At 45.2% G+C, this 26,398-nt stretch overlaps 1 protein-coding gene across 2 annotated transcripts in view; it reads left to right on the forward strand.

Annotated features, from left to right (window-relative positions):
* SMOC1 (SPARC related modular calcium binding 1) overlaps positions 1-26,398 on the forward strand; it is a 164,275-nt gene that overhangs the window by 96,946 nt on the left and 40,931 nt on the right. For both annotated transcript variants that reach the window (XM_012000910.1, XM_012000911.1), the window contains exons 4-5: positions 10,232-10,331; positions 12,428-12,475. In XM_012000910.1, coding sequence (XP_011856300.1) covers positions 10,232-10,331; positions 12,428-12,475 — 148 coding nt within the window. The remainder of the gene's footprint in view (positions 1-10,231; positions 10,332-12,427; positions 12,476-26,398) is intronic.

Genomic DNA, 26,398 nt, shown 5'->3' on the forward strand with positions numbered 1-26,398 from the left:
CCACAGCGCTGACCCGGCATCACCAAGTACAGTATATAAAAGTAGGATTCTGACTCGAAATAGGGAAGAACTTTTGACAATTAGCATAGCTCACAGACAGAATGTCTGACTCAAAGAGGACTTAACTTCCCATCCCGGAAAGTGGGCAAGCAGAGACCAAGTGGACATCCATCAGCCGTGCCATGGGGGTGGGAGGGAGTGTTCCTACATTGGGAAGGGGGCTCAATTGATTTCTGAGGAGGAAAATGCCACTTTTTAGGATTTTATGAGACAAGAGCTAATGTCCAATCAGGTGGCTGGGCACACAGTAGGCCCACAACAGACATTTACTCAGGAAACTTCCAGGCAGAGCCATTAAGACACACATTTAGGGCTTTTGCCACTGCGCTGTGAGTGCATGTAACATGCTGGGAGGTGACCCAGCAGGTCAGTCAACTAAACTCTTCTGCAAAAGGGATCAAAATTTTTTTCCATGTCAAAATAGGGAAGAATAATAGGAACTCAGGTGGGAGGTGTGAAGACAGGAAAGTTTTATTAAAAGTGAAGTCAGATAGGAGATGCAAGGAAAGGCTCCACTCCTGCAGGCCACCTTTGTGCTCCCCACCAGCCAGCTTTCTCACAGTTCTCATCGGAGTAAAAGCTCCTATTTATGAGGGACTTGCTTATTAGGTATTTTTTTAAACATAAAAATATATTTAATACTTACCCCCCAAGATAGAAATAAAATTAAGGGAACAAGAGGTATCATATTTGCTGTTTACAAAACCCGGATCTAGGCACCACACAGAGGAACAGGAGTGAAGACAGTGAAGTTCCTTGGGTCCCTGGAGCCCTAACACTCGGGTGTTCCAAATGTCTTTATATGTCCATTTTGGGGGATGTTGTTCAAACTTTTTGGAAAATACAAAAAATATTCTTCACCATATAATTGGAATGGTGGTCTTAACACTGACAATTAGGTACTAGTTTATAAATCACCCTACTCTTCAGGAGCAAAAGTTCATCTTACAGAAAGGTTGTAGAATTACGGACCTTCTGGATTAAAGGGGACCTCAGAGACATCTGGTTTATCTTCTCCCTCCTCTCCCTACCCCACTGCAATCCAGGGCTCAGATTCCACTTACAGTCTCTCCCCAAGTAGTCGTCTACTTTCTGCTCGATTGCTCTCAGAGACAGGAAGCTTATTTCCATGATGACAAAATCCATAATGCATTTTGGGACTATTTTGTTGGAAAGTCCTCTTTACCTTGACTTGAGAGCTGTCTTCCTATAACTTCCAACAGATGACTTCAGTTCTAGCTATGGGAATTACAGAATCCACAGAAAGATAGATTGAAGATGGACACCATTATATCTTGTGAAATCTTCTCTTTCAGCCAACAATTTATTTCCCTTGGCAGAAATCCTTGGTTCTAGCACTCATTCCCATATCATAGGGATTTATATATCTTTCCTCTTGGCCTCCTTCTTCTGAGTCTAATTTGCCAAGGCCCTTCTTATAGGGCCTTCCTTATAGCATCCTTCCTCACACTGGACACAAGATTTCAGATGTGGTCATGAGCAGGCTGGGGAAGAACAAGGCCGTCTCTTGTTCTAAACACACCACTCCTAACTCATGCCATGTTGGCAGCCATGTCACGCCATCAACTCATAAAAAATGCAGTTGACAAAGACTCCCATATTTAGGAGGATTTGAAATTGAAGGATTAGCTTCCTTTCCTGCATCTCCTCTTAAATTCTGGCAGATGAGGTAAATATTCTTAAAGGAAAAATTATTCATTCCCCAATAGGCAATCCTCCCTAGACGTGGCATAGAGTGGGAGACAATGTCTACAGCCAACAAGAATAGAAGTGCTTTCAGGCTATGGCCTAGACTAAGCTTGTCCATCTCATGGCCCACAGGCCACATGCAGCCCAGGATGGCTTTGAATGAGGCCCAACACAAATTCATAAACCTTCTTAAAACATTATGAGATTTTTTTAAAGCTCATCAGCTATTGTTAGTGTTAGTGTATTTTATATGTAGCCCAAGACAGTTCTTCTTCCATTGTGGCCCAGGGAAGCCACTGGCCTAGATCATCTGCAAAAGGGCAGGGGAAAAGGATAAAATCAGCATGTGCTGAGTGCATATCCTATATCTACACTGTTTTAGATGCTTAGTATATCTCGTTTTGTCTTCTTAATAATCTTCAAAGTGGTACGATGAAGCCTATTTCGTAGATAGGCTCAGAGAAGTTAAGTGACTTTGCTGAAGTCACACAGCTAGCAGTGGAGATGGTATTTACACTCAGGTCTTTTTGTCTCCAAAACCATGTTTTCCCTTCTATTCCTGTTGCTTCTCAGTCAAACCTGACTAAAGATGAGGAGAAGATTTGTGCGATAATGTGTTCCAAACTGAGGAAAGGACAGCTCATGCTAGACAGACCAAAAGAATTATACCATCCCTTCCTTCTTTCCCCCTTACCCACTTCTCACTGCAGTCAAACTCTTGTCCATGTGTGAAATCACCCAGAAGATTTAATACTGCAATCACTAGATTCATGCATTAAAATACCATGTCATTAAAACATTGGGAATATAAAAGCTTTGGAAAGAAATAGGGTCACAAGGCCCCTTGTTCCCAAATTCTCACCTAGAAAAGTACTTGTTTCTTGGGTATTTCATGATAAATGCCAGAAAGTGGGTGGGATGCTCCTTTGACACAGTGGCTCTTGAAGTGTGGTCCCTGGACCCAGCAGCAAGAGCATCACCAGAGAACCTGTTAGAAATGCAAAAGCTCCAGATGACTCCAGACCCAATGAATGCAGAAGCTCTGTAGGTGAGGCCCAGCAACGTTTTCATGAGCTCTCCAGGTGACTCTCATCCATACCCAACAAACAATCTTCTCCAGCAGCTTCTGATGGAGAGAGATATTCTTGGGGATGGGGACATAAGTGGCCATCTCAGGTGATCAGTCTTCCAGCCAGAGCCCATGGCACCCATGGAAAACCACAACTGCTCAGACATCCTGTAGGGAATGCAGCCAAAAGGAAAACAGAGCAGCTGAAAATACTGCTCTGACATGAAGCCATCAGTAGGACCAACAGCAAGATGTTTAAATTTCACTGTGGATTAGCTTAATCCAAAAACCCTGCTAACTGATTTGGAGTAATGGGCAGATTAAAAAGAAAAAACAGTCTCATACTCTCACTGCCAAAAGACAGTTAGAAAAATACTCACATTCCTTTTACTTGTAGTTGAATCTTTTCCCACTAGGAAATGTTCATATACATGAGAGCGGTCCTTTCATGACATGTTTTGTAGTTGCTACCAGGCATGCTGAATCAAGCCTGTTCCATTGCATATGGTTCGTGATTTCTATTTTGTGAAAGAAGCACAAAGAGATAGATAGGGAGAAATGAAGCCACAGGGTGAGAAGGCACCATGCCTTCCATGGGATCCCAGTTGTCCTTGAAGTTCCGAGGCAATTCAGGATGGATTCCTTAGCAAATACATAGCTTGACAAAGCATTACAAAAACAGAGGAGGGGTTGCCACCAGAAGGAAATTATTTCAAGCATAGCAAACTGAGAGCCTGATACCTAGACTGCAGAAAAGTAGGATGGGGCAAAGTGAAAAAATACAGCAAGGCCTTGTAGTTCATTATACTGCTTTTCCCCCCGACCTCAAGCATGTTTCAGCGAACAGTAGTTCTGTCCAATGCTCCTTGTGTAAAAGTTAGGGGAGGGTCCCTGCATTTGTCCATTCTTGCAAAGAAATACCGGAGACTGGGTAATTTATAAAGAAAAGAGGTTTAATTGGCTCATGGTTCTGTAGGCTGTACAGGAAGCATGATGCTGGCATCTGCTCCGCTTCTGGAAAGGCCTCAGGAAACTTACAATCATGGCGTAAGGGGAAGGGGAAGGGGAAGCAGGCAAATCACATGGCCAGAGCAGGAGCAGGAGAGAGGGAGGGGAGGTGCCACACACTTTTAAATGACCAGATCTCACGAGAACTCACTATCATGAAAACCAAGGGGGTGGTGCTAAACATTCATGGGAAACCCAGCCCTATGATCCAGTCACCTCCCCCCAAGCCCCAGTTCCAACATTGGGGATAACATTTCATCATGAGATTTGGGAACATGCATCCAAACTATATCAGTCCCTAGTTTAATAAGTTTAGGAATTGCTGCAAATGGTATCTTTCTCTTAGGGATAAATCATTAATTGATGTAAAACTAGAAGTTCTGCAGTAAAGAAATCTTTTAACTTTGTTTAACCCAGTATTTCGAAAGTTATTTGGCCAGAGGATACTTTTATCCCTCATTATGTCTATTCACACCTCACAGAACACAAGCTGCATTCATTCATCAGTGTATCAAAGTGGAGAGAACAGTAGCCTCACGTTTCTGGAGAAAAGAGAAGAAAGTGGGCACCTGCAGAGAGACTGGTTTCCTCTCTGGTTTCCTAGAAAAGCAGGGGTGATTGGTAGGAGAGTGAAAGAACAAGCAACAAAGAAGCAACTCTGGGAGGTGAGGCCTCACGCCTGCTATAGAAACCCCCAGAGAACATCCCAGGGGAAGCAGCGCAGCCCACAGCAGGTGAAGGCCCAAATGCTACTCCAGAAAAGGCCTTTCATTGAAATGGGAGCAAAAGACTCTCTTCCAGCTGCCTCCCTGGTGGGCATATTTACATGACCCCAAAGAGTTCTATTTTCCAGAAAATTACAAGACCCAAAGATACTCAGTCAGTTCCCTCAGACATCAGCGCTTGCGGCCACTTCCTGTCTCTTCCTCCTTCCTCAAGGTCTGAGAACTTTCCATCTGCTGGGACAAGGTACTGGGAGCCAACTATTACTCTGTCTCTGGGCCTCAGTTTCCTCATTTGTGAAGTGTTTGGGTTAGACTGGTGACCTCTAAGGCTTTTTCTAGTCCATCAGTTCTGAAATTTTATGATTGCTTGGATATTGGGATTCCAGTGTCCTGTGCTGTTATTAACTAGCTGTGACCTTTGAACAAATAACTTCTGCTCTCTGTACCTCTCTTATAAAAGATTTGCACAAAGGGTGGCTTTGACGCCCAAGTGAGATAATGCATAGACCTTCGATGGTGACTGAGAAGCCATCACGAAAGTGGAAGGTGGTATTTTTTTGCGTTGGACACGGCACCTGCAGGTGATAGTTGTCTATACGCGTTGTTCATCTGTCGGCCCCATTTCTGTCTGTGCTTTCTTCCCCTTTGCTCCCTGACTTTGCTTTACCCCCAGGAGCTGACGTTTCTCTGCTCATCGGTTGCTCCCCTGCCTTGTTGGGAGTGCCAGCCTGCCGCATCCTTCCAGGTGTTCAGAATTTGGGCTAATGTTGAAGATTAGCAGGATTAAAATAATTCAGGCCTGTCTTTATTTGGATGGAGGTTGGCCTGAAATATACCACTAGGCTGTTTATGTAAAGGGCTTCTTGCCAAAAATATTAAAGTGTATGAGTCAGAGATGAAACTTACTTATCTAGGAACACACTGCCTTAAAGGACCTTTGGGACCCCTAGTTACATTCTTTTTTTTGAGATGGAATCTCACTTTATTGCCCAGGCTTAAGTGCAGTGGTGTGATCTCGGCTCACTGGAAGCTCCACCTCCTGGTTTCAAACAATTCTCCTGCCTTAGCCTCCCAAGTAGCTGGGATTACAGGCATCTGCCACCATGCCTGCTAATTTTTGTATTTTTAGTAGAGACGAGGTTTCACTATGTTGGCCAGGCTGGTCTTGAACTACTGACCTCCAGTGATCTGCCTGCCTCGGCCTCCCAAAGTGCTGGGATTACAGGCATGAGTCACTGCACCTGGCCCCCCCACGGCGCCCCCCGCCCCCCGTTATATTCTACGATATAGTTACAATATAAGCAGAAGGTAACCTCACTTAGGTTGATGAGTAAACACGTTTTGTCCCTTAAGGAAGAGCCATCTGTTGACACTTCAGCTTTCCTAGGATGCTTCAGAGTGGGACAGGAGCAGATTTCACTATCTATATCTGTACCTTTTGGGCAAGAACAACCCTGAGTTTTGCGAACTGCACAGGGAGATATTTGAAATGGCCAGTTGCCTCACGGATCCTCTTGGCCTGGGCTTTTCTCAGAGATTAAGTCTGAAAGTTGACCAACTTGAGGCTCTTAGGGAAAAAGGAAGGGTATTACTTATTAATTTAAAAGGATAAATCTACAAAGGAGGAAGCTAAGCCAGGCAGAGTTTACATCTTGATCATTTATATAGAAACCATCAATTCAAAGAATTTACACCCTGATTGCTTTTCTGCAAGAAACGTTTCTCTCCTCTGCTGGCAATAGAACTATTTCTATGTGAAAACAAACATCATCTTCTTCCACCCAGACCTTTTCAAACGTTTTGCTGACTTCAGACTGCCCCTTCCCCTCAGGCTGCTCAGAATAGGATGTTCTTTTGTCCTCATCAGATAATCTGGCTCTGGCATTTTTGAGTGTACAGATAGTTTGCTAAAATATAACACAATGATAATAAAAATAAATAGCTGAAAGTTAACTGGGCACTTACCCTGTGAGCTAAGTGCTTTATTTACATTATCAAATTTAATTCTCTTAACAACTAAGATAGGTATTATTGTCATGATTATCTTCCCTTTTTAAAAAGATAGACAGGCCGAGGCTTAGTGTGATTAAAAAGCTTTTCAAGGCTGCAGAAGGAGTTAAGTGGTGGAGCTGGGAAGTGCTGGAAGGCTGGCTGCAGACTGTCTCCATGTAACTTCTTTTCCTGCAAGAAGTCACCTTGAAAACTCCCTAGACAACTTAGAAACAACCTCTCATTGTGGAATCATGGGCTGATTCACTCGAGGCTCCTTCAGCTAAGAGCTTGTGCTCCGCCACTTCCCTCAGCTCCTGGATCTGAGACCTTGCTGGGGTCTTCTGTGCCGCCTTTTGCCCATGGCTGTCCCCACCCCTGTGGCACACCTGGGGCAGGCATGCCCATTATTGTATACCCCAGCCCTCACAAGCACGTGGCAACAATTCCTCATTCGATTTCAGTTTTATAGGACTTGGAAGGAGCTCCCAGACTGGGATTTTGTAATCTGGGCTCTCTTCTTTGGAGCCTGGACTGAGAAAAATGCTGAGGGCTCTGCAGAGAAAGGAGCTGTGTTTGGGCCTCTGGGCCAGCTGGGGGCTGGGAGACAGTGTTCATGTGCCCACTGGGATACAATGGGCACACTCAGTGAGAATGTGGCCCTTGGGACCCTCTGAGCCCAGAGGTCAGATTATATCCCCAGAAACAAAGCTTTGGGCTTAGCCTCTTACTCATGAATTTGCTTCTGTCCCCAGTAGCCTTGGCTGGGACTCTGTGCATGCTTGAGAGGAGGTGGCTTTCGAACCAGCCCGTTCTCTGCAGTCTACTTGACTGCAGTGCCCAGCTCCCGCAGCGCAGCACCGGGCCAGAGACACAGCCTTGGGCGATGGACTTGAGGGCACAGTCCTCATGGAGACAGAGGCCTGCCTTGGCCATGGGAGTCAAGGTCCCGGGGAGTGAGTCAGCATAGCCATTCAGCTCCTGGGACAGGTTTCCCCAGAGGTGATTACAGGCCAAGGAGGAGAAAGCAGCCTACCAGGCTCCATTAAATTGCTGCCACTGGCGAGGAACTATCTCTAGGAAATATCCCCTGTAGGGTGGATGGAGTCTGAAGGGATCAACTCCACATTTCCAGCAGCATTTCCCACCCAAGTCTGTGGAGGTTACTAGAGGAGATCTGGCCTTTGAAAAGGCCGGCTTGCCAGGCATTTCTGGCATAGCTGAGAACAATCCTTACCACTGCCACTCCATATCCGGCCTTCACTGGGTGCCAAACAATGGACTTCCTTACCTTCAGGTTTGACATTGTTATCCCCATTTTATAGATGGGGCTCAAAGAGCTGAGTGATGTGTCCAGTTCATAACTGGCTGGACCAGGATTCAAATTCAGGTCTGTCTGGATTTGTTTCCTTTCCACCATTAAGGCTCCTCAGAAAGTAGCGTTGACCTGACCCGAAGATATTGCTGTTGGATGAACATTTGGGGTAGCAACCATGACCATGAAAAGAAGTGGGCGTGGGACATACTACTGGAGTAAAGGCATTGATCAGAAGACCCGAGCAGCGTCTCAGATGCAGGAGCTGCGGGAAGTGCCTCATTTATACAACATGCACCTTCGTGGTAGGAACAAGGGTCCCCCTATCTTGTCTTATCCTTGATTTCTGTTGATAGGTCCATGGTGAAACAACTCGTCTTGGGGGAAATGACAGTGTTTGGTGCCCACACAAGAGCAGAAACCTTTCTATAGCTTTTCTGCCTTTGTGATAACTTTTGGATTTCACTCAGGCTGTCAGATCTCTTGTCTCACTGCTCCCTTCCATCCCTTACCACTCAATTTGTATGCTATTACTGTCTAGCCTTGATTCCAATATGTCCTTGATTTCAAGAGGCACATTTTCTTCACACTTTAATATCTTTGCAATTGCCACACATCTTATAATTGAGATCTACATTTAATGTAGTGGGGCTGTTTAAATTGACATTGCAATTTTATAATTGATGGAGACCAAGAATTGAGGAAATGTGATAATGGATGCCTTTATTCAACCCATCAATCACCTACAATGAATGTCAGGCATTATGTTAGATTCTGGGAATGTAGAAATAACTAGCATGCAGTCCCTGGGGTCACAATCTTGAGAGGGGGAGTGGACTGGATAAATCAACAGCTAGAGCTCACAGTGATAAGGGCTCTGATTTGGGGGGCCCCAGGGTGTGTGGGAGGATCAGAGGAAGGAGGCAGGGGAGGCTGGGACTGCTTTGAGGAGGTGTATCACAAAGGAGGAGGGGAATACGAGGGATTAGGAGTAGGTGAGAGATGGGTTGGGGAAGGGCATTCCAGACAAATGGAATAGTTGGAGCAAACAAAGACTCAGAATCAGGAGAAACTAGAACGTGTTTAGGAGCATCAAAGGGTTCTGTGGCCAGCGTGGAGGGTGTGTGCCATGACATGGGCATGAAATGAGGCTGCGGGAATAGATGGAGGCAGATCATGGAGGACCTTGAGTGCATGCCAATGAGTTTCATCTCTATCCTAGATCCCAACATGAATCACTGAAGGATTCTAAGCAGGGAAGTACGCCTCACTGTGTGTTTAGGAACTCCAGATTGAAAGCAGGATAGCGGGGTGGGGCGGGAGGTGGTGGGTAGGGCGACAGCTACTGGAAGAGAAAGAAGAGCTACGCTGAAGGATGCAAAAAGCCTTATTCCTTTTTGCTATTCCCAGGCAGGCAGACCTGATCTTGGAGGCTTGAGGAAGATCACACAGTGGTGCAGTGGGGCATCTAGAAATAAACCTGCAGGTTTTACCCCCTTGCCTTAACCTCATCATGTGTGCCCTCATCTCAAGAGAGCCACAAGATCAATAGGCAAGCTGATCTATGAATGGATGCTGGGAAAAGCTAGACAAAGAAGAAAAGCTTACCACTGGTCTCTGCTTGTTAAAGAAATGTCACATCAATCTGCAATGGCGACATTCCAACTTTTACTTGCCAAATTAGTTCAAGGGTTAGAATTTTTGACTGGGTGCGGTGGCTCACGCCTGTAATCCCAGCACTTTGGGAGGCCGAGGCACGTGAATCACTTGAGGTGAGGAGTTCAAGACTACCCTGGCTAACATGGCGAAACCCATTTCTACTAAAAATACAAAAATTAGCCAGGTGTGGTGGTACATGCTTGTAATCCAGCTACTTGGGAGGCTGAGGCAGGAGAATCACTTAAACCCAGGAGGCAGAGGTTGTAGTGAGCCGAGATCATGCCACTGCATTCCAGCCTGGGTGACAGAGTGAAACTGTGTCTCAAAAATAGGGTGGGTTAGAATTTTTTATAATTGGATAGGAGCGTATGCCAGTGCTAGAGAAAACAAATGTACAGGTATTGGTGAGAATCATCCCAGGAAAAACACAGTATGATGCAGGCATAAAGTGTGAAGAGGAGTAAGAAAGAAGTGGGTGAATTGCTGTGGTTTGCATGGGCATCCCACAGCAAACATGTACCCAGTGCTGTTCACTGACTGGACCACCCATGAGAGACACTCTGGAGACAGATGTGGGGATGAGAGGTGGAAGGTGCTCTTTCACCATATGGGTGATGCTTTGAAAGGGGTTGGAGATGAGTCTTGATATTGTGACAGAGACTTATGGTTTTCTTCCGTTTTCACTTCCCTGAACAGGTGCAGTGCCATACTTACACTGGGTACTGCTGGTGTGTCACTCCGGATGGGAAGCCCATCAGTGGCTCTTCTGTGCAGAATAAAACTCCTGTATGTTCAGGTACCGTAGGGAGGGGCGGGAAGAATGAAAAGGGTTGGAGAGAGACCCGTTGGTTGGTCTCCTGCAGCTTGTGGGAGAACCTTTAGAAGGTTGGTGGTGGTGATGAACCTTTTTCTAGGTCAGGGAGGATTCTACTCTAACATGCTTGCTCAGAATTCAGCAAATGATAAGGTATGGCAGTGTATGCCGTGTGTGTGTATTTACGGATTTTGAGTTTAGATTTTTGGTTCAATGCTAAGCACTGGCTGTAACCTCATAGAGCTGTGGTGGCGTGTAAGTTACTAGCTTGTGTGCTGATTCTGATTGCTAGTGGCTCTTGAAGTGCTTTATTGAGATGGATTTTGAGACCACCTGGGAGCTCAGCATCAAAGGCTGTGGTTATCAATTAGTGATAACCTGTCATGGGAGCAGGAGAGGAGAATGGTGGCTTCTGTGTCATATACTCACCACCCCTGAAGAATGTAATGTAGAGAAATGGAAAATCTTCATAACAGTGGCCCTTAAATCTGACTGATCACCAGCAGTATCTGGGAAATTAAAGAGAACCCAGATATTGAGGCTTCCCCTTGTACATTCTGATCCAGGAGGCCTGGAGGGAGACCTGAGGTCCTTGTTTTTATGAAGTCTCTCAGGTGATTCTGATGATTAAACAAGTTAGCAAACTATTGCTTTATAGTGATCCATTGGGTTAGTCCATAGCAAAAATTAAGTCCTTTCTATTCCCAACTTAATAAGCAGAGAAATTGTGCTTTTAGGTCCATTTCATGGGATTGTGGATTAGGGATTTTTACAAGCCCCACAATGTCCACCTCCGTTCAGATGGTAAAAGACTCTGAGTCACTCCCTTAATTCACTGTGTGGCTCAGCTCTCTCAAAAAAGCCTGTCCCACCCATCAGCTGATTCATATTTCTTCATATCTGTGTGCATAGGGTTTTATTGATTTTCTTATTTTTCATTTTAAGTGCAAACAAAGTATAAAACATTATGCTAAAACCTATGGGAAATTCCAAAGGCTGACAGTCTTGCTATCATAGCTTTTTCTACTTGCTCTGTTACATGAAGGAAAAAGAAAGTGGAAAGGGCTATTAGAATCTACATCAGGAAACCCAAATTTACAGGTCGAAAAGGGAAGTTTACTTTATTTGTGGTTAACATGGAAACTAGAAACCTTAATTGGGGTTGGGGTAGGGAGGTACAGGAATTAGCCCTCCTTTCAAATGACCTGGAAAGTTTCATTTAAAGCAAACAAACGACTAGAAACAAACCATGCAGGATAATATGTTTGAGTTCTCACAAAACTGGTACGTGGAGAAGGAGTATGACATGGATTAGGGAAATAGAGATTCTTTTCTTTTGGCGGGACTCCACAGATGCCCTTCTGTGGGTGCACCGGTTGTACCCTGCCTGTGTGAGGCTGGACCTCAGCAGAAGACAGGTGCCACAGGGTCAGGACTGGAGGAGGGGATGCACAGAGCACCCTAGTATATGCAGGGCAAATGCTTGGGCAAACATACCTGCTACCCGCTCCTGGAGGAACAGGCTGTGTCTAGAAAATTGTTTCCATGCCTTAGACTGTTTTGGCCCATTCAGTACAATTGGGCCAACAATTTTCTACTTAATGCAGATGGAAAATCGCTGATTTCCTGTCCTAACCAGCAAGGGATGTCAATCATTGCCTTTGCAGTAAAAGGGAGTTTCTTTTCAGTTGGCCTTGCTGACTGAATATGGCTCCAAACATGGAACTGGTGAGAAGCTGGGGAGATTGGGGTGTAAATGTGAGGGGCAGATATTGGAATTTCAACGGGAGAGTTATATGAGTGTGGACTTTTGTAAAAATGTGGTCAAGACTGTTACCAGGGAACCTAGAAATCATAGTTCATCTCAGCAGTGCTGGGTTATCAGTGACATTGATGTTAAACAAACCCCACTCAACATGTGTATATGTACTGACATTGTATATAATATTCTTAGATGTGTATACAATACATATATACATGACCATATACTCATAATATCAGGTTTTGCCAACTCTTTGAAAGAAACCAACCGCAATGCATTCTGAGTGGCTATGTTTTTGTTTCCCTTCTCACCCAAGGTTCAGTCACCGACAAGCCCTTGAGCCAGGGTAACTCAGGAAGGAAAGGTGAGTGGAGTTTTATGCTTTATCTAAATGTTTGCTTCCAAAGATGGTCCAAGCAGGATTTCTTAGATGAGATAGAAGGAGCCTGGGGTGAAAGCCTAATGTGTCCTGCAGAACATCTTCTCCATTCTTATTCCATGTTTCTTCTCTGAAGCACCTAAGGTAAGTAAGGCTCATACAGGGATGGACACCAAGCTCCCAGAATTCCTGAGGGAGGTGAGTGAGTATAGAGCCCAAAGCTGAGAAGGACCTTTAGAATGTGAGCCCTGGGAGTCTTGGTTCCGTGGGGAGCTCAGTCAATCAACTACCAGTGTAGCCAGCGTTAAACCAGAGAGGATGAGGAAGGTAGGGTGCCCAAGTCTCCCCTTGACTCTCTTGTTGTGTAAGCACATTTGGACATTTTCCCCCCTTCACTGATCCTCCTTCATAATTGTCCCAGCACATCCAGATTCTCTTCACTAGGGTGAGGCTGGCTTTGTGGGTGTGCGACCTGTGGAGTTGTTATCCTGAAATTCTGAATAATTCTGTCTTTGAGTTCCATGGGACAGTGAAGAGGCAAGTGAGTGGAGGAGAGACACATCACATGAGTGTCTGCTGAACCTTGTCACCCCATTAGCACAAAGCTTTTGTGAGGTGTACTATGTGTCTTCCACAGCATGCTTAAAATTTTAATTTTTCTTTATCTAGAACAATACTAAGTAGCAAATTAAAATAACACCATGACAAGGTAAGAGAGAGAGACTATGGAATAAAGGACAAAGCTTTGTATTTTAGTGCCTTGAATGGCACTGTTCCCTGCTTTTTGAACGAGAGGCCCTGCATTTTTACTTTACACTGGGCCCCACAAGTTACGTAGCTGGCATCTGTCTGAGGGCTGTTTATTGGACCAGCCAATATGAGCAATAGGTCCCTGGAATATGCTGATCATAGTTTTTAGGATGGAAGACAGTTGGAGGCTTAAGATTCACTGCCACTGACCTCCAGGACAGCATACGTGCAGAGCTGGTAGTTGAATGGAAAGCAGGTGTGCATTTCATCTTGTGTGCCGCCTCTCCAGGACTCCCATCTCAGGCCGAGTTTGAGCCTTCCCACCTGCAGCTAGGCCTTGGAAACTACATGCTCATCAGGGCCCATGTGGAGCCTTGGCCTTGCTGAGGGTCACTGTGAAGTTCACAGGCTTGTCCTGTGCACACACAATTGCAGGGAGACCAAGGTAAAGCCCTGGGCCCTGCCTCCAGTGCTTATGCCATGGGACAGGAAGAAGAGGCGAAGTCACCCACTCTGAATGCAGCAGATAAGGATCTGGAGAACCTGCTGCCCCCAAATGCAGGTGCTCCAAGAAGATGTGGAAGTGGAACAGGTGATACCACCACCCACCAGAAAACAGGGACCAATGGGCCTCTGGGCAGAAATGAAAAGTGGTTGGAAAAGGGGAGAAGTGCTTCTTCAGGTCCTTCCCAGGGCAGGAGGAAACTGCCATAAGTGTCGGTGGTTCCCTCCTAGGTGGGGAAGTGGGGAGAGAATCTACAAAGACCTGAAATCACCAACGCTGTGAGTAGCGTGTGTTTACTGGGACTGGAAAAGGAAGATGCCTTCAGGTTTTCTATTGCGTGTGTGTGTGTGTGTGTGTGTGTGTGTGTGTGTGTGTGTGTGTGTGTTTCTAGCATAGCATTTTTAATTTTTATGTTTTAAAGACAAGATCTCACTATGTTGCCTAGGCTTGCCTCAAACTCCTGGGCTCAAGCAATCCTCCCACCTCAGCCTCCCAGGTCGCTGGGACTACAGGCATGCACTGCTTTTAGTTTTGCTTGTTGTAATGGGAATCTTCAGGAACATCACCTTTATTCCTGGGCATGAGGTCCTGGTGGTAGGAAAGAAAAATTGGCAATCATGCCAAACTGACCACCCAGAATCCCCTCCTCCTACAGGATCTGAGTATATGATGCTGAATAAAGTGCACACACACTAAACAACTGCCAGCCATGGGATTCTGGTTCTTAAACTGGACAGAGAAGTGCTTTCCAGGGGGATGTGGCTTTGCACCCTGTGGACAGCAATGAGAGACAGACCCGTGGTCATCCCAGGCTCTCACTGGTCCAGTTAGAAGAGGCGGCGGGGAGGGTGGGGGCTGGGGATGTCAGTTTACAGTCAACAGTGAGCACCCTTTGTTCCCTTTTACAGTCGAGCAGTGAGCACCCTTTGTTCCTCTTTAGCTCTAGGGTCAGCTTCCAGAGCCAAAAGAGGGTAGAGGAGCCTGATTCCTCCAGGGGTGATGCAGGAAATGGGGGATAGAATCTCAAGCCTTTATCTCAGAGGGATAAGCTGTTCTCAGTTCCCAGCTCTTTACTCCCTTGCCCTGGATGGGTCCCTTCCTCCAAGGTGGCTCTGCAGAGGCTTCCTCTTTTGTGCAAAGGTCAGGACAAGGCCCTGGTGGGGAATGCTAGGACTCATTCTCCCCTGGAGTCTTAAATTCTATTTAGTGGCCTCTCTTTCCCTGTACTTTGAAGGATCCGATTAGGTGTTGGATCCTCTTCTCTTTGTCTCCCGTGGGCAATGCAGTGAAGAGCAGGTTCGGGCCACCTGTAGGACGCCACACCTGAAGCCACACCTGTCCAGGAAGCTGGGGTTTGAATGGGGACAGGGTGCGAGAGGGCATTAGTAATATCCTGTGTGGACCAGCCAAGGTTCCTCTTTCAGCTGCCACTTAAGAATGGAATGTGCTCTGGAAGGCAGCAGGTGGGAAGACACAAAGGCCCCTTGTCTGAACTTGTGCCCACACACGGGTTTTCCTAGGAGGCATCTATTTCCCTGAGGCCTGCTGCAAAGAGGTGCTAGGTCTGCACCCTTGTGCAGGGTGAGGGGTATGGCCAGAAAAGAGGTAGGGCAGAGGTCTGGAGGTGTGAGTGGTAGGGGACGGCAGGGCAAGGACGGGACCCAGCCTTCTCTTTCCCTAGCTTCTTGCCTTTTTAAATATCCTCCCCTGACCGGGCTGGGAGGGATTGGCTGTCCCTCCCAGACTGGAAGGAATGAAAAGATGTATTGTGTGACCACGGAGAGTCTGGTCGCCAGCCAGGAATTAGTTCTCTGAAGGAGAGGAGGAGAAAGGCAGAGCAGAAGGAGGCTGGGGGAGGAGGCCCAGAGAGACAGCAGAAGGAAGGGAGGAGGGAGAGAGGCTGGGTTGTAACCGGTCACAGCCGTTTGGTCCGAGACAGGAGGCCTGGGTGGCTGTGGCTCCTGGATCCACAGGTGTGGGGCCCCAGGGAAGAAGTGGGGGAAGGAGGGGGAGGCACTGTTATCTTACCCAGATGCACGTGCTCCAGGAGGGGAGGGGGGTCAAAACTTCAGACTATTTACTTAATCCCTTGGAATGTCCTTTCCTCACTCTGTTCTTTGGGCTCCTTGTGTTTAACGGACTCCTTTATGGGCACATGTGTGGTAATTAACACGTGCAGTGTAGGTCCCGGACCATGTGTTTGAGTTTCAAATATCCATTGATCTGGGGCAATCCCATCCTGGCTGCCCCCTCCCCTTCTTATCCTTTGGTCCTGGCCCTTAAAGAGATGTGTGTGTGTGTGTGTGTGTGTGTGTGTGTGTGTGTGTGAGAGAGAGAGAGTGGGGGGGACGGTGCACACGTGCATTCACATGTGTTTTATGGATGCTACAGAGGAATATCAGAAGAGACGAAGAGGGCCCCAAACAGCCCCTTTAGCTCTGAAAATGCGCTGCTAAAAGAGTTGAAGGCTGAAGAAGTAGAGATAGAGGTAAAGTTTTGGTTTTCATTGGAGTCATCCAAAGGAAAATAGATGGGAAGCAGAATGGTTTCAGAGATCAAAAACGTATCGTGCAGCAGCTTTACCTGGCTGTACCAAGGCCTGTGGATTTTTCTGATGGGACTCTTTTTGGGGTCTCAATGCTAATTACCCTAGGTGATTTGAGGAGCTTCCAGGATAACTGAATACAGGGTCAGGGGCTGGCCCTGCTCTTCATTGCTTGTGAAGTGCAAGGAGGGAAGGAAGTTCTTAGCCTCTGGTGGGATGAAGGGGGGCAGTGATGAAGAGTGATTAAATGAAAGGATATGGAAAAGCACTTGTGAAATGATTTCTGGCAGTTCTCTGCGAGCTTTTGACTTCTCAGTGCCCAGAACATCAGAGGCCATGGGGTGATGCTGTGATAAATGGCAAGTGAAAATTTAGGGTCACCAGGAATTTTCTGCAGTTTGCATTTTCCCCCTAAGAAGTCTGGGAGTTAGTTGTTTAAGGAAAGTAAGAGAAAAATAAAAATACTAATAAACTCTGCTAAACTTTCCTGCATGGGCTTCTGTATTTGTCAAGCTAGTCTTGGAGAGGGGCAGAACTTCAAAAATCCAACCCGCCTTTAATTTGCAGGGCTTACAAAGAAAATCTCCCACTGGCTGTTCCATAGTATATGCTCCAAGTAAAGAGTGAGTCATATTTATTTCTCCAAGGTCCCTGTCTGTGTCTCTATTTTTGGAGCTGGGTCTACAGGTTGTTGCCAACTTGGAGAACTTGTCACTCAAGCAATGGATGGAGCAGCTCTGAGCGGCAGGCTTAGGACAGGGACAATGGCTGGCAAACATCCCAGACGCAGGGCACTGGGTGGCTCCCAGCCTCAGCCCTTATGAGGTGTTAGCACACCTGAAGGAGGGGAGCTTCATTGCCCTGAGCCTGGCAGAGCCGTGTTGGGCTGGCTGTCGAGGGACATTCCACATGTGAAACATCACTCCTGTTCACGTGACTTAAATCTCTTCCCTACTACCTCTTTTTTCTCTTCCCCTAGCACCCCCAGGGGTGTGGGAGGCTGAATCTGTAGCTGATCTCTTAGCATTGCCATCAGATGGGCTGGGCTGGGTTTGGATGGAGATGGGCAGCTGATGACCTCCATGCTGTTGGCTTCTGCTCACATGGCTTTTCCTGGAGATGGATTCACTCTGATTCTTTGCCTACTGAAACAGAACTGCGCCTGAGCAGCTCCAAGCCCGAGAGAGGCAGCTCTTTTGCTTTCTGGTTCTCCGAGCTGCCTCCACCAAGCCTGGAATGTTCATATACCAGCTTCGCAGAGGTCAGTTTCAGAAGGGGTGTGCTTGTGTGCTCACACATGTACCATGTCTCCCTCCTTCCCACAGCTAACTGCCCCGCCAGCTTGGCTCCAGCTACTCAACCCCCTCCATTTTGGCCCATATTCCAGGGTCTCTGAAGAAAAGTTTATGCATGAACAGCACTAGACTGAGAGTTTGATTTCTTGCCATATCCTCATCTCCAAGGATTGAGAGAAAATAAGATTTAGGGATCTGGAAAAAGCCTCTTAGACATAGATTCATTTGAATCCCTGGTGGTATTAGTAATCATTGATATTTTATGCTTGGTGCTCTTACTCAGCAAATATTTATGGAGAACTTACTAAATGTCAGGCTTGTTATCGTCACTAAGGACCCAGGGATGAGTATAACAGTACAAGTCCAGGCCTCACCTCCTGGAGCTCTCATTCTAATGGTTCTTAGCCTTTTATGTTGGAGGTTATTCATCTTCAGGTGTAGGAAAATCCTCCCAGGGGAGCAACAGGCTTCTGTAAGCTCGGGGAAGTTGCCACCTCTGCAGGGGAGGGAAGGCAGGTGGCCCCTCCAAACAGCCCTGTGTGGTAGCTCCTGTAGCCAGAGCCTCTAAGGAAAGCCCCTTGGAGGGGGTGGCCTGAGCTGAGCAAAGCCCTCTGCCGGGTTCCTGAGCCCTCTGACTAGTGCCTTTGTGGGGCCTCTGAAGTCCAGGTGAGAGAGCTCAGAGCTTGTCAGGCCAATGAGAATATGTTCGTTTGCTCCCTGCTCCCTGCCTAAGTTCCAGTGTGGCACAGCAGCTTGCAGAGAGGCAGGGATGTGGGCACACAGGTGGACAGGCCTTGGGCCTGCTTCTGACCCCTGGTCTCCAGCTCGGAGGGCCACAGAGTGCATGTGGTAAAGGCCGAGGAACTGTCTGTCACTCTCAGGTTCCATTGCAGCGATCCTGTGCTTACAGAAAGAAACATGTGAGATTCAAGGGCTGTTTATTCTCAAGTTTCTTCGGAAAGGCAATGGAACTAGTAATAGCTGAAACAATTTTTAAAAAGAAAAATAAAGTGGGAGGAATCATTTTACCTGATTTTAAGATGAATAAAGCTAGAGTTCTAAAGATAGTGTGGTATTTGTGGAGGAACAGATGCATAAATCAATGAAACAGAATAGAGGACCCGGAAATAGACGCACAAGCAAACGGCGCTGTAGCAGTTGGACATCCGCCAAACAAACGAAATCAACAAATCAGCCCCAAAGCCTCAACCTAAACCTCAGGCCTGATATGAAAATTAATTCAAAATGGATCACAGATTTAAATGTAAAATGTGAAGCTATTAAAACTTTTAGAAAAAAACGAGAAAATCTTCACCACCAAAAACATGATAAAATAGTGTATATAAATTGAACTTTAAAATTCGCTCTGCAAAAAGTGATGTTAGATAATTAACAAGAGCGACAACAACAAAAAAGTACAGCCTGGGAAAAAATATTTACAAACTGTTTATCTAACATTGGACTCATATCTAGAATATATAAACAACTCTTAAAGCTCAGCAGTTAAAAAACAGTTTAATTAGAAAATGGTGGCCTGGCATGGTGGCTCACACCTGTAATCCCAGCACTTCGGGAGGCTAAGGTGGACGAGTCACTTGAGGCCAGGAGTTCAAGACCAACCTACTCAACATGGTGAAACCCTATCTCTACTAAAAAAAACAAAAAAACAAAAAAAACACACAAAAATTAGCCAGGCACGGTGGCATGCACCTGTAATCCCAGCTACACAGGAGTCCAAGGCAGGAGAATCACTTGAACCCAGGGGTTGGAGGTTGCAGTGAGCCAAGATTGCTCCACGGCACTCCAGCCTGGACAACAGAATGAGACTCCGTCTCAAACAAACAAACAAACAAACAAAACAAAAAATTAGCCAGGCATGGTGGCATGCGCCTGTAATCCCAGCTACTCAGGAGGCTGAGGCAGAAGAATCACTGGAACCCGGGAGGTGGAGGTTGCAGCGAGTGAGATCATCCCTCCAGCATTGGTGACAGAGTGAGACCCTGTCTCAAAAAGAAAAAGTAAAAATTGGCCAAATGCACAAATAGACATTTCACCAAGGCAGACAAACAGAGGGCAAATACACACACAAGAAGAGACTCAGCATCATTAGCCACAGGAAATGCAAAATAAGTCCATGGCAGGATGTCACTACATATCTATTAGGAGAGCTGAAAGAAAAAGTAGTGCCAACACTAAATGATAGTGAGGCTGCCGAGAAACTGGACGTCTCATACATCATCACTGGCAAGAATGTAACATGGTATAGCCACACTGCAAAAATACTTTGGAAGTTTCTGAAAAACAACTAAACATACATTTACCATATAATCCAGCAGTTGCACTCCTGAGCATTTATTCCAGAGAAATGAAAATGTATGACCACACAAGAAAACCTATACACGAACAAGAAGCAGCTTTATCTGTAATAGCCGAATGTAGAAAAAAAAAAAAAACCCAAATGTCCTTCAGTGGGTGAAACAAACTGTGGCACAGTAGTACTGCCCTACCCACGGTCAACCATGGGCTGAAAATATTCAATGGAAAATTTCAGAAACAAACAATTTGTAAGTTTTAAGTTGTGAGCTGTTCTGAATAGTGTGATGCAATCTTGCACTGTCCTGCTCCCTCCCACCTGGGATATGAATCATAACTTTGTCCAACATACCCATGCTGTGTACCATCCCTGTCACTTGGGGCTGGCTCTGTTACCAAGTGGATAGATTGCAAAATGAAGAAGGATGAGTACAATACAATCAGATATCCTGAGTGAGAGACAGTATTCATATAACTTATAAAAGTATGATGTTATAATTGTTCTGTTTTATTATGTTATTATTGTTTATCTATACTGTGCCTAATTTACAAATAAACCTTTATCATAAGTATGTATGGGAAAAAACAGAATGTGTAGGGTTTGGTACTGTCCACAGTTGAAGGCATCCACTGGGGGTCTTGGAAGCTAACTGCTATAAGGTGGGATCCCCTATCCATCTGTACCATGGAAAAATACTCATCAATAAAAAGGAATGAATTGTTGATATATGCAACCACAACTTGAATGGATCTCAAGGGCATTATGCACATGAAAAAAGCCTGTTTCAAAAGGTCATATATTGCATGATTCCATTTATATAACAGTCTAGAAATGGCAGCATTATAGAGATGGAGAGCAGATTAGTGGTTGCCAGGTGTGAGGAATGGGGTGGAGGAGGGAAAGTGTAACAGTAAAGGTGGCACAAAGGAGATCTTTGTGCTGATGGAATAGTTCTAGGCTGATGGTGGTGGTGGTTACCCGAGTCTACACATGGATAAAATTGCAGAGGACAATACACAAAAATGAGTGCGTTTAAAACTGGTAGAATCTGAGTGAGGTCCATGGATTATACAAATATCAGTGTCCTGATTTTGATTTTGTACTAATTATGCCACCTAGATAATTAAAGGGCTTACCCATATCATCATGTTAACTGTAAAGCTGTTACCATTGGGGAAAACTGGGCGAGGGGTACACAGGACCTCTCTGTATTATCTTTCCTACTTCCTGTGCATCTATAATCATTTAAAAATAAAAAGTTAAAAAAACATTAGCCAAGTCTTCTGTGTGAACCCAGCTCTGATCAGACTCCTCTGCTGCCGGTGCTTCCTCTTCCTCTTCCATCCCTGGTTTGCCTTTTCCCCAGTCTTCTGTTTTTGCTCTTATTCAGGGGACTGTAGAGCTCAAGGATGTGGGAACTGCCTGCAAAAAGGCACCTTTCAGCTTGTTTTCACTTCTTTTGGGAGGGAACATGCAGGTAGGTACATGGAATATAAAACACTGACCTCCTGCTTTGGAAAGAACCTGACATGCCCGACCACTTCTGCTCTTACAGATCAGAATCAGGAAAGTTCACCATCCATTTCTGAGCCTCGCTGGTCATGGCGCATGCATCTCAGGAAATGTTGAGGTGGCCTAGCATTCCATCCTCCTTCAGGTCTGATTCAGGGCAGGCTCTTGAGGGACTTTTGCAAACAGACACGGTTGCCTCCTTACGATACCCAGAATGGGTTGTCTCCACTTCCACACTGAGCCTCAGAGTCACATGTGGAGAGGGATGGTGGCTCTGGCATAAATGTGGTCCCTTCAAACAAGAACCTTCCAGCACTTCTACCAGGCTGAAGTTTATCTCCATGTATTTTTCAAAGATGGACAATGGCAACCTGAAAGAATATGAGGGAGGGTCACCAGTGATGGACATGGTTTGGGAAGAGCCCGAGAATTGAAGGGGACTTGGGATTGTTGAGAGACCTTCCACATCTCAGGATTGGGGAAGTGGTTTCTTTTTTCCTCATTCTCCAAGGCTTCTCAGTCTCAGAGACCCCAAGAGATGCCATTAATACAGATTCCTCCTCTGGCCCCTTTGAGACATTTGCTTTTGAAGGACCTGGAAGAGAAAGCTCTTTGTATGTGGCCAGAATAAACTCATTGTACACCCAAACAATTAACTCCTCAATGGACTTGCCAGCCCCTTGAAAGGCCTGGCCCTGCGTCCCTGGACCTCTTGGGCTCTATTCAGTCCCTTAAGCACACCAATGTTTTTGGGTTTTTGTTTTGTTTTGTTTGTTATTCTGAAAAGTCTTTCCCTGAGAATAGTCCGAGCGGATCAACATTGTCCTCAGCCCGGCATTTATCTCTCCTCGCCAGCGAATGTCAATCAGGAATCAAAAAGCCAAACAGAGGAGGCTTTGAACGGTGTCATCGGGGGTCGAAGTGACTTCCAGCTGTCTGTGCGTGGGCCAGGCCTTCTCGCAGGGCAAGGAATTGTGCTGTCACACAAACCCACTGTCTGTATAGGCTCAGAGAGCCCATGCGGGGGCTGCAACTTTCTGGGCCTGCACCTGCAAGGACAAGGCATGACTGGGGGTTGGGGAGTCTCCGGAGGCCAAATGCCAGGGCTCTGGGACCAGGCAGTTTCCAAAGCTGCTTGCTGCCTCTGGGACCTTGATCAAATCACTTACTTGCATTGTTACTCCATTCTCTTTTTATCTGCCTGGCTTCTCCCTCCGCTCTGGCTAGTGGTGAGAATAGATGAGGAAAGCTACCTGCCAGGAACTGAGTGTTGCAAAATGTGGTAATACTATTATTACTGTTGCTCTTGACATCCTCCGTGAGAATGCTTTCAGTTTGCCTTATTTATTTGTTTGTTTTCATGTTTCCAAATTTGCCTTTTTTCTCCCTCCCTGTAAGAAAAAGGATAATCTTTGAATTGGCTTTTTTTTTTTTTTAAGTGTTTGTCCTCTTCTAAATCTGAAAGATTATTTTAGTATTAAAGAGAAATACTCTCTGAGGTCCAAAAGAATCGCGAAGAATATGCACCAAACATCATCACATACATATACAGATTCAGATATATTTTTCTTTAAAACGGATGGAAGAGTCTTCCCCCAAATTAAGGACCACTCAATCTAGCTGCTGCTGCTGCCTGATGATTTATTTGTGATGACTTGGGCACACCTCCCTTTTTGTTTTAATAGCTTTATTGAAGTATAGTTTACATACCATAAAATTCACTCATTGTAAATGTACAACCCAATGAGTTTAATAAATTCATGGTGTTGTACAACTGTCACCAGAGAACATCTCCTTCACCCCCAAAAGCGACCTTGAACCCATTCACAGGTATTTTCTACTCCTACCTGTAGCTCTAGGCACCCCCGGATCTGTTTTCTGTGTCTATAGATTTAGCCTTACTAGATATTTCATATAAATGGAATCGTGTGGTATTTACATCTGGAGTTTTACACTTAGCATAATGTCTTTGAGATTCTTCATGTATGTTGTCACATGTATTAGTTATTCGTTCCTTTGTAATGGCTGAATAGTATTCTACCATATGGATATATCACAATTTATCTATTCACCAGTTGACAGACATTTGGATAGTTTTCATTTTGAAGCTTTAATGAATAATGCTGCAGTGACTATTTCTATACATGTCTTTGTGTGGACATGTTTTTATTCTCCCAGATGGGTTCTAGGAGTGGAATTTTGGGGTTGAAAAGTTTATGTTTAGCTTTTTAAAGAGACTGTCAAACTCCTTTCCAAAGTAAATACCCAGTTGTACATTTTCACCAGCAATGAACAGGGGTTCCATTTCCTCCACATCCTTACCAACACTTAATATTGTCTATCTTTTTATTTTAGCCATTCTAGTGGCTGTTTAGAAGTATCTTGTTGTGGTTTTAATTTGTACCTTCCTAATGATTAATGATATTGGGTATCTTTTCATGCATTTATTAGCCATCTGTATCTCTTCTTTGGTGAAATGTCTGTTAAAATATATTGTCCATATTTAAATAAGGTTGCTTGTTATTGAGTTGTAAGGTTTACCTTATTTTCAATTTAAAAACTTTGATAGGATTTTAATTTTGTAAACCCAATTTTAAAAGTAAGCCGTTGAATAAGATGGTTTGCACTCATGGAATTATAGATACCCTTTAATAGGCCTTTAAAGTGTTTTATACCTACACAAAAAAGGGTCCCTTTTGTGGGCAAGTATCCTTCAGTTTCAGAAGAGGATATTGCTATCCAGAGAAGTAGAAGGAGGGGCTCAACTTATCCAGAGTGTTAGATGTATTCGATGTAAACTGTTAAATGTAAAGGGGGAATTGGAGTGTGACTCCCCTTGAGACTGGGAGGCAGGAGCACACATAGAAACTTTGCTCTCTCCCAGGACCCAGTGTGAGGCCTGGTGTTGCTCCAGGGCTTGCCTGGAAACAGAACTGATGTAGACCTTGGATCTAGGCCTTGGACTTGTGTTTGGTAGGAGAGGTGCTCTTATTTGCTGGGTCAGAAGCCAGGAGCCCAGGTGCCCGGAGATGATGGTTAGAGGGTGCTGTTCGCTTTGGCTTGGCTTCCCAGCCTTTGAGAATGCTGGATTTCACAGGTGGTTCCTGGCAGCAGGGCACCTTGTCTTTTCTCACTTCATAAAGATTTCCACTTAGGACCTCCCTGTGGCAGACCAGCTGTATCTCTTCACCCTCAGTGACCCTACCCTGCAGGAAGATTCCTTCCCTGCACGTGGCTTTATGCTTCATGGGCTTCTCTGACTGCATCTGGGAAATCTGTGGAACTCCTTGACCTGCAAAAGGGCAAAGCTTCCCCAGAAAACTTTCTTTGCCCTCCTTGAGTGCAGACCACCTTTGCCGATGGCTGGGCCAGATGGGCAGTCCAAGATTTTCATCTGGATGATGGGAGAAATAAACAGAATGTTTTCAGTTATCTTGCTCCAGAGAAGAGATACAGCTCTTGTGATATGGGAGGATTTTAATACCTACATTGAGTATTAAAATATTACATAAGCCATATGCACTTGAGTTCTCACTATCATCCCTCTTGGAATGTTTGATTTTTCACTTTCCCTTTGTTAGCCTGTAAGACTCCTAAAATGAAGCCACCCTGTGTGGAACGGCTGAGCACACTGTGCTGGACTATTTAGACTATGAACTCTGTATCCGGCAGGCACAACCAAATGTGCATTGCAGCTGCCAAAAGACTCAATTCAGTGGCTCATTGAATTCAATGGAAAGAGGTGTTAATAGAGTCAGGGGAAGTGATGCTGTTAAAAAAATGACATTGTGTGGCTCTGTTCTGTGTTTATTCTCCCTCAATGACTTCCAGATCAAACTCACACAGTTTGGCATCAAAAGATGCCTGTTTTGGACTCCAGTTTGAGGCAAATAACATATCCAGCATAGATACTCTTCTCTTCCTGCTACATCTCATTTCTTGGGATGATTGTCAGATGATTCAGGATCACTTTGGCTCCTGCAAGAGTTGGGTCTTAGTGTCAGTATATGAGAATAATAGCAGGGTTAGGTGTCACACGACTGTCAGCTCAGCTGCTGGCCTCAGCCTCTAGCAAGGGTTAGAGTCTCCATAGCTCTTGAATCTTAAGCTCCCAAGGGTGAGATGTTGATGCAAAAAAGAGATCAGGACTCTGTATTCTCTCTCCCTCCCCCAGTAAGATGCAGGAAAATCGGCCAAAGGTACTGAGTGCTCCAAATGGTAGAGAGTTGTTATTATTGATGATCTGACTGGCGTCACAGAGACTATCTGAGAATGTGCATTCTGCATAAATAGTTAATGCTCCGAGAATATAGTGTTCCATCCTAAAAGACCTCTAAGGGGCCTTGAGAAGAGACGGATGGTATAACCATCAAACCACCTGAGACAACAGTGCTCCCCTTCCCTCCCCACATGGAGAGAAATCTCTTAAACTATGTATCCTTAAGAGGGACAAAGATACCCTCTCCCAGCCTTCTCTAAGAGGGTAAAATTATTTCTTAGGGGATGAAAAACACTTACTCATTTTACATATGAAGCAAACATACATATAGAGTTTATTTGCATTACTAAAATTTCATTAGGGAGATGATTCAGAAAAAATTACCTAAAAATGCTCCTTAGATGAGTGATAATGGAAAAAAGGTTGAGAAACATGGCTCTAAGTTAAGGTTTTCGGGGCCCTGATGAAAGAACTCAGAGTCCTGGAAGGTAAATAAACAAAGTCTGCACTAACTCCTGACCTGCAGAGGTTCTTGCTGTGCAGAGAGGACTGCCAACACTATTAGAATGATAAGCATTAGGACTTCGTTACTGGGAGCTCCCTGCTCCAATCATCTATGTTAGAAATTTCAAAGCAAGTGTAGGGTGATTTCTGCAAAGTCCCATGTCCTCTCCCATTTTGCTTGCCCTCCCTCTTATTGAGAATTGGGGTGTTTGCTATTTCACAGTTAGAAGTATTCTAATGATACCTGATTCTCTTCAATTCAGT

The sequence above is a fragment of the Mandrillus leucophaeus genome, unplaced genomic scaffold (genome assembly GCF_000951045.1).
Source record: "Mandrillus leucophaeus isolate KB7577 unplaced genomic scaffold, Mleu.le_1.0 Scaffold641, whole genome shotgun sequence".
NCBI classification, from domain to species: Eukaryota; Metazoa; Chordata; class Mammalia; order Primates; family Cercopithecidae; genus Mandrillus; species Mandrillus leucophaeus.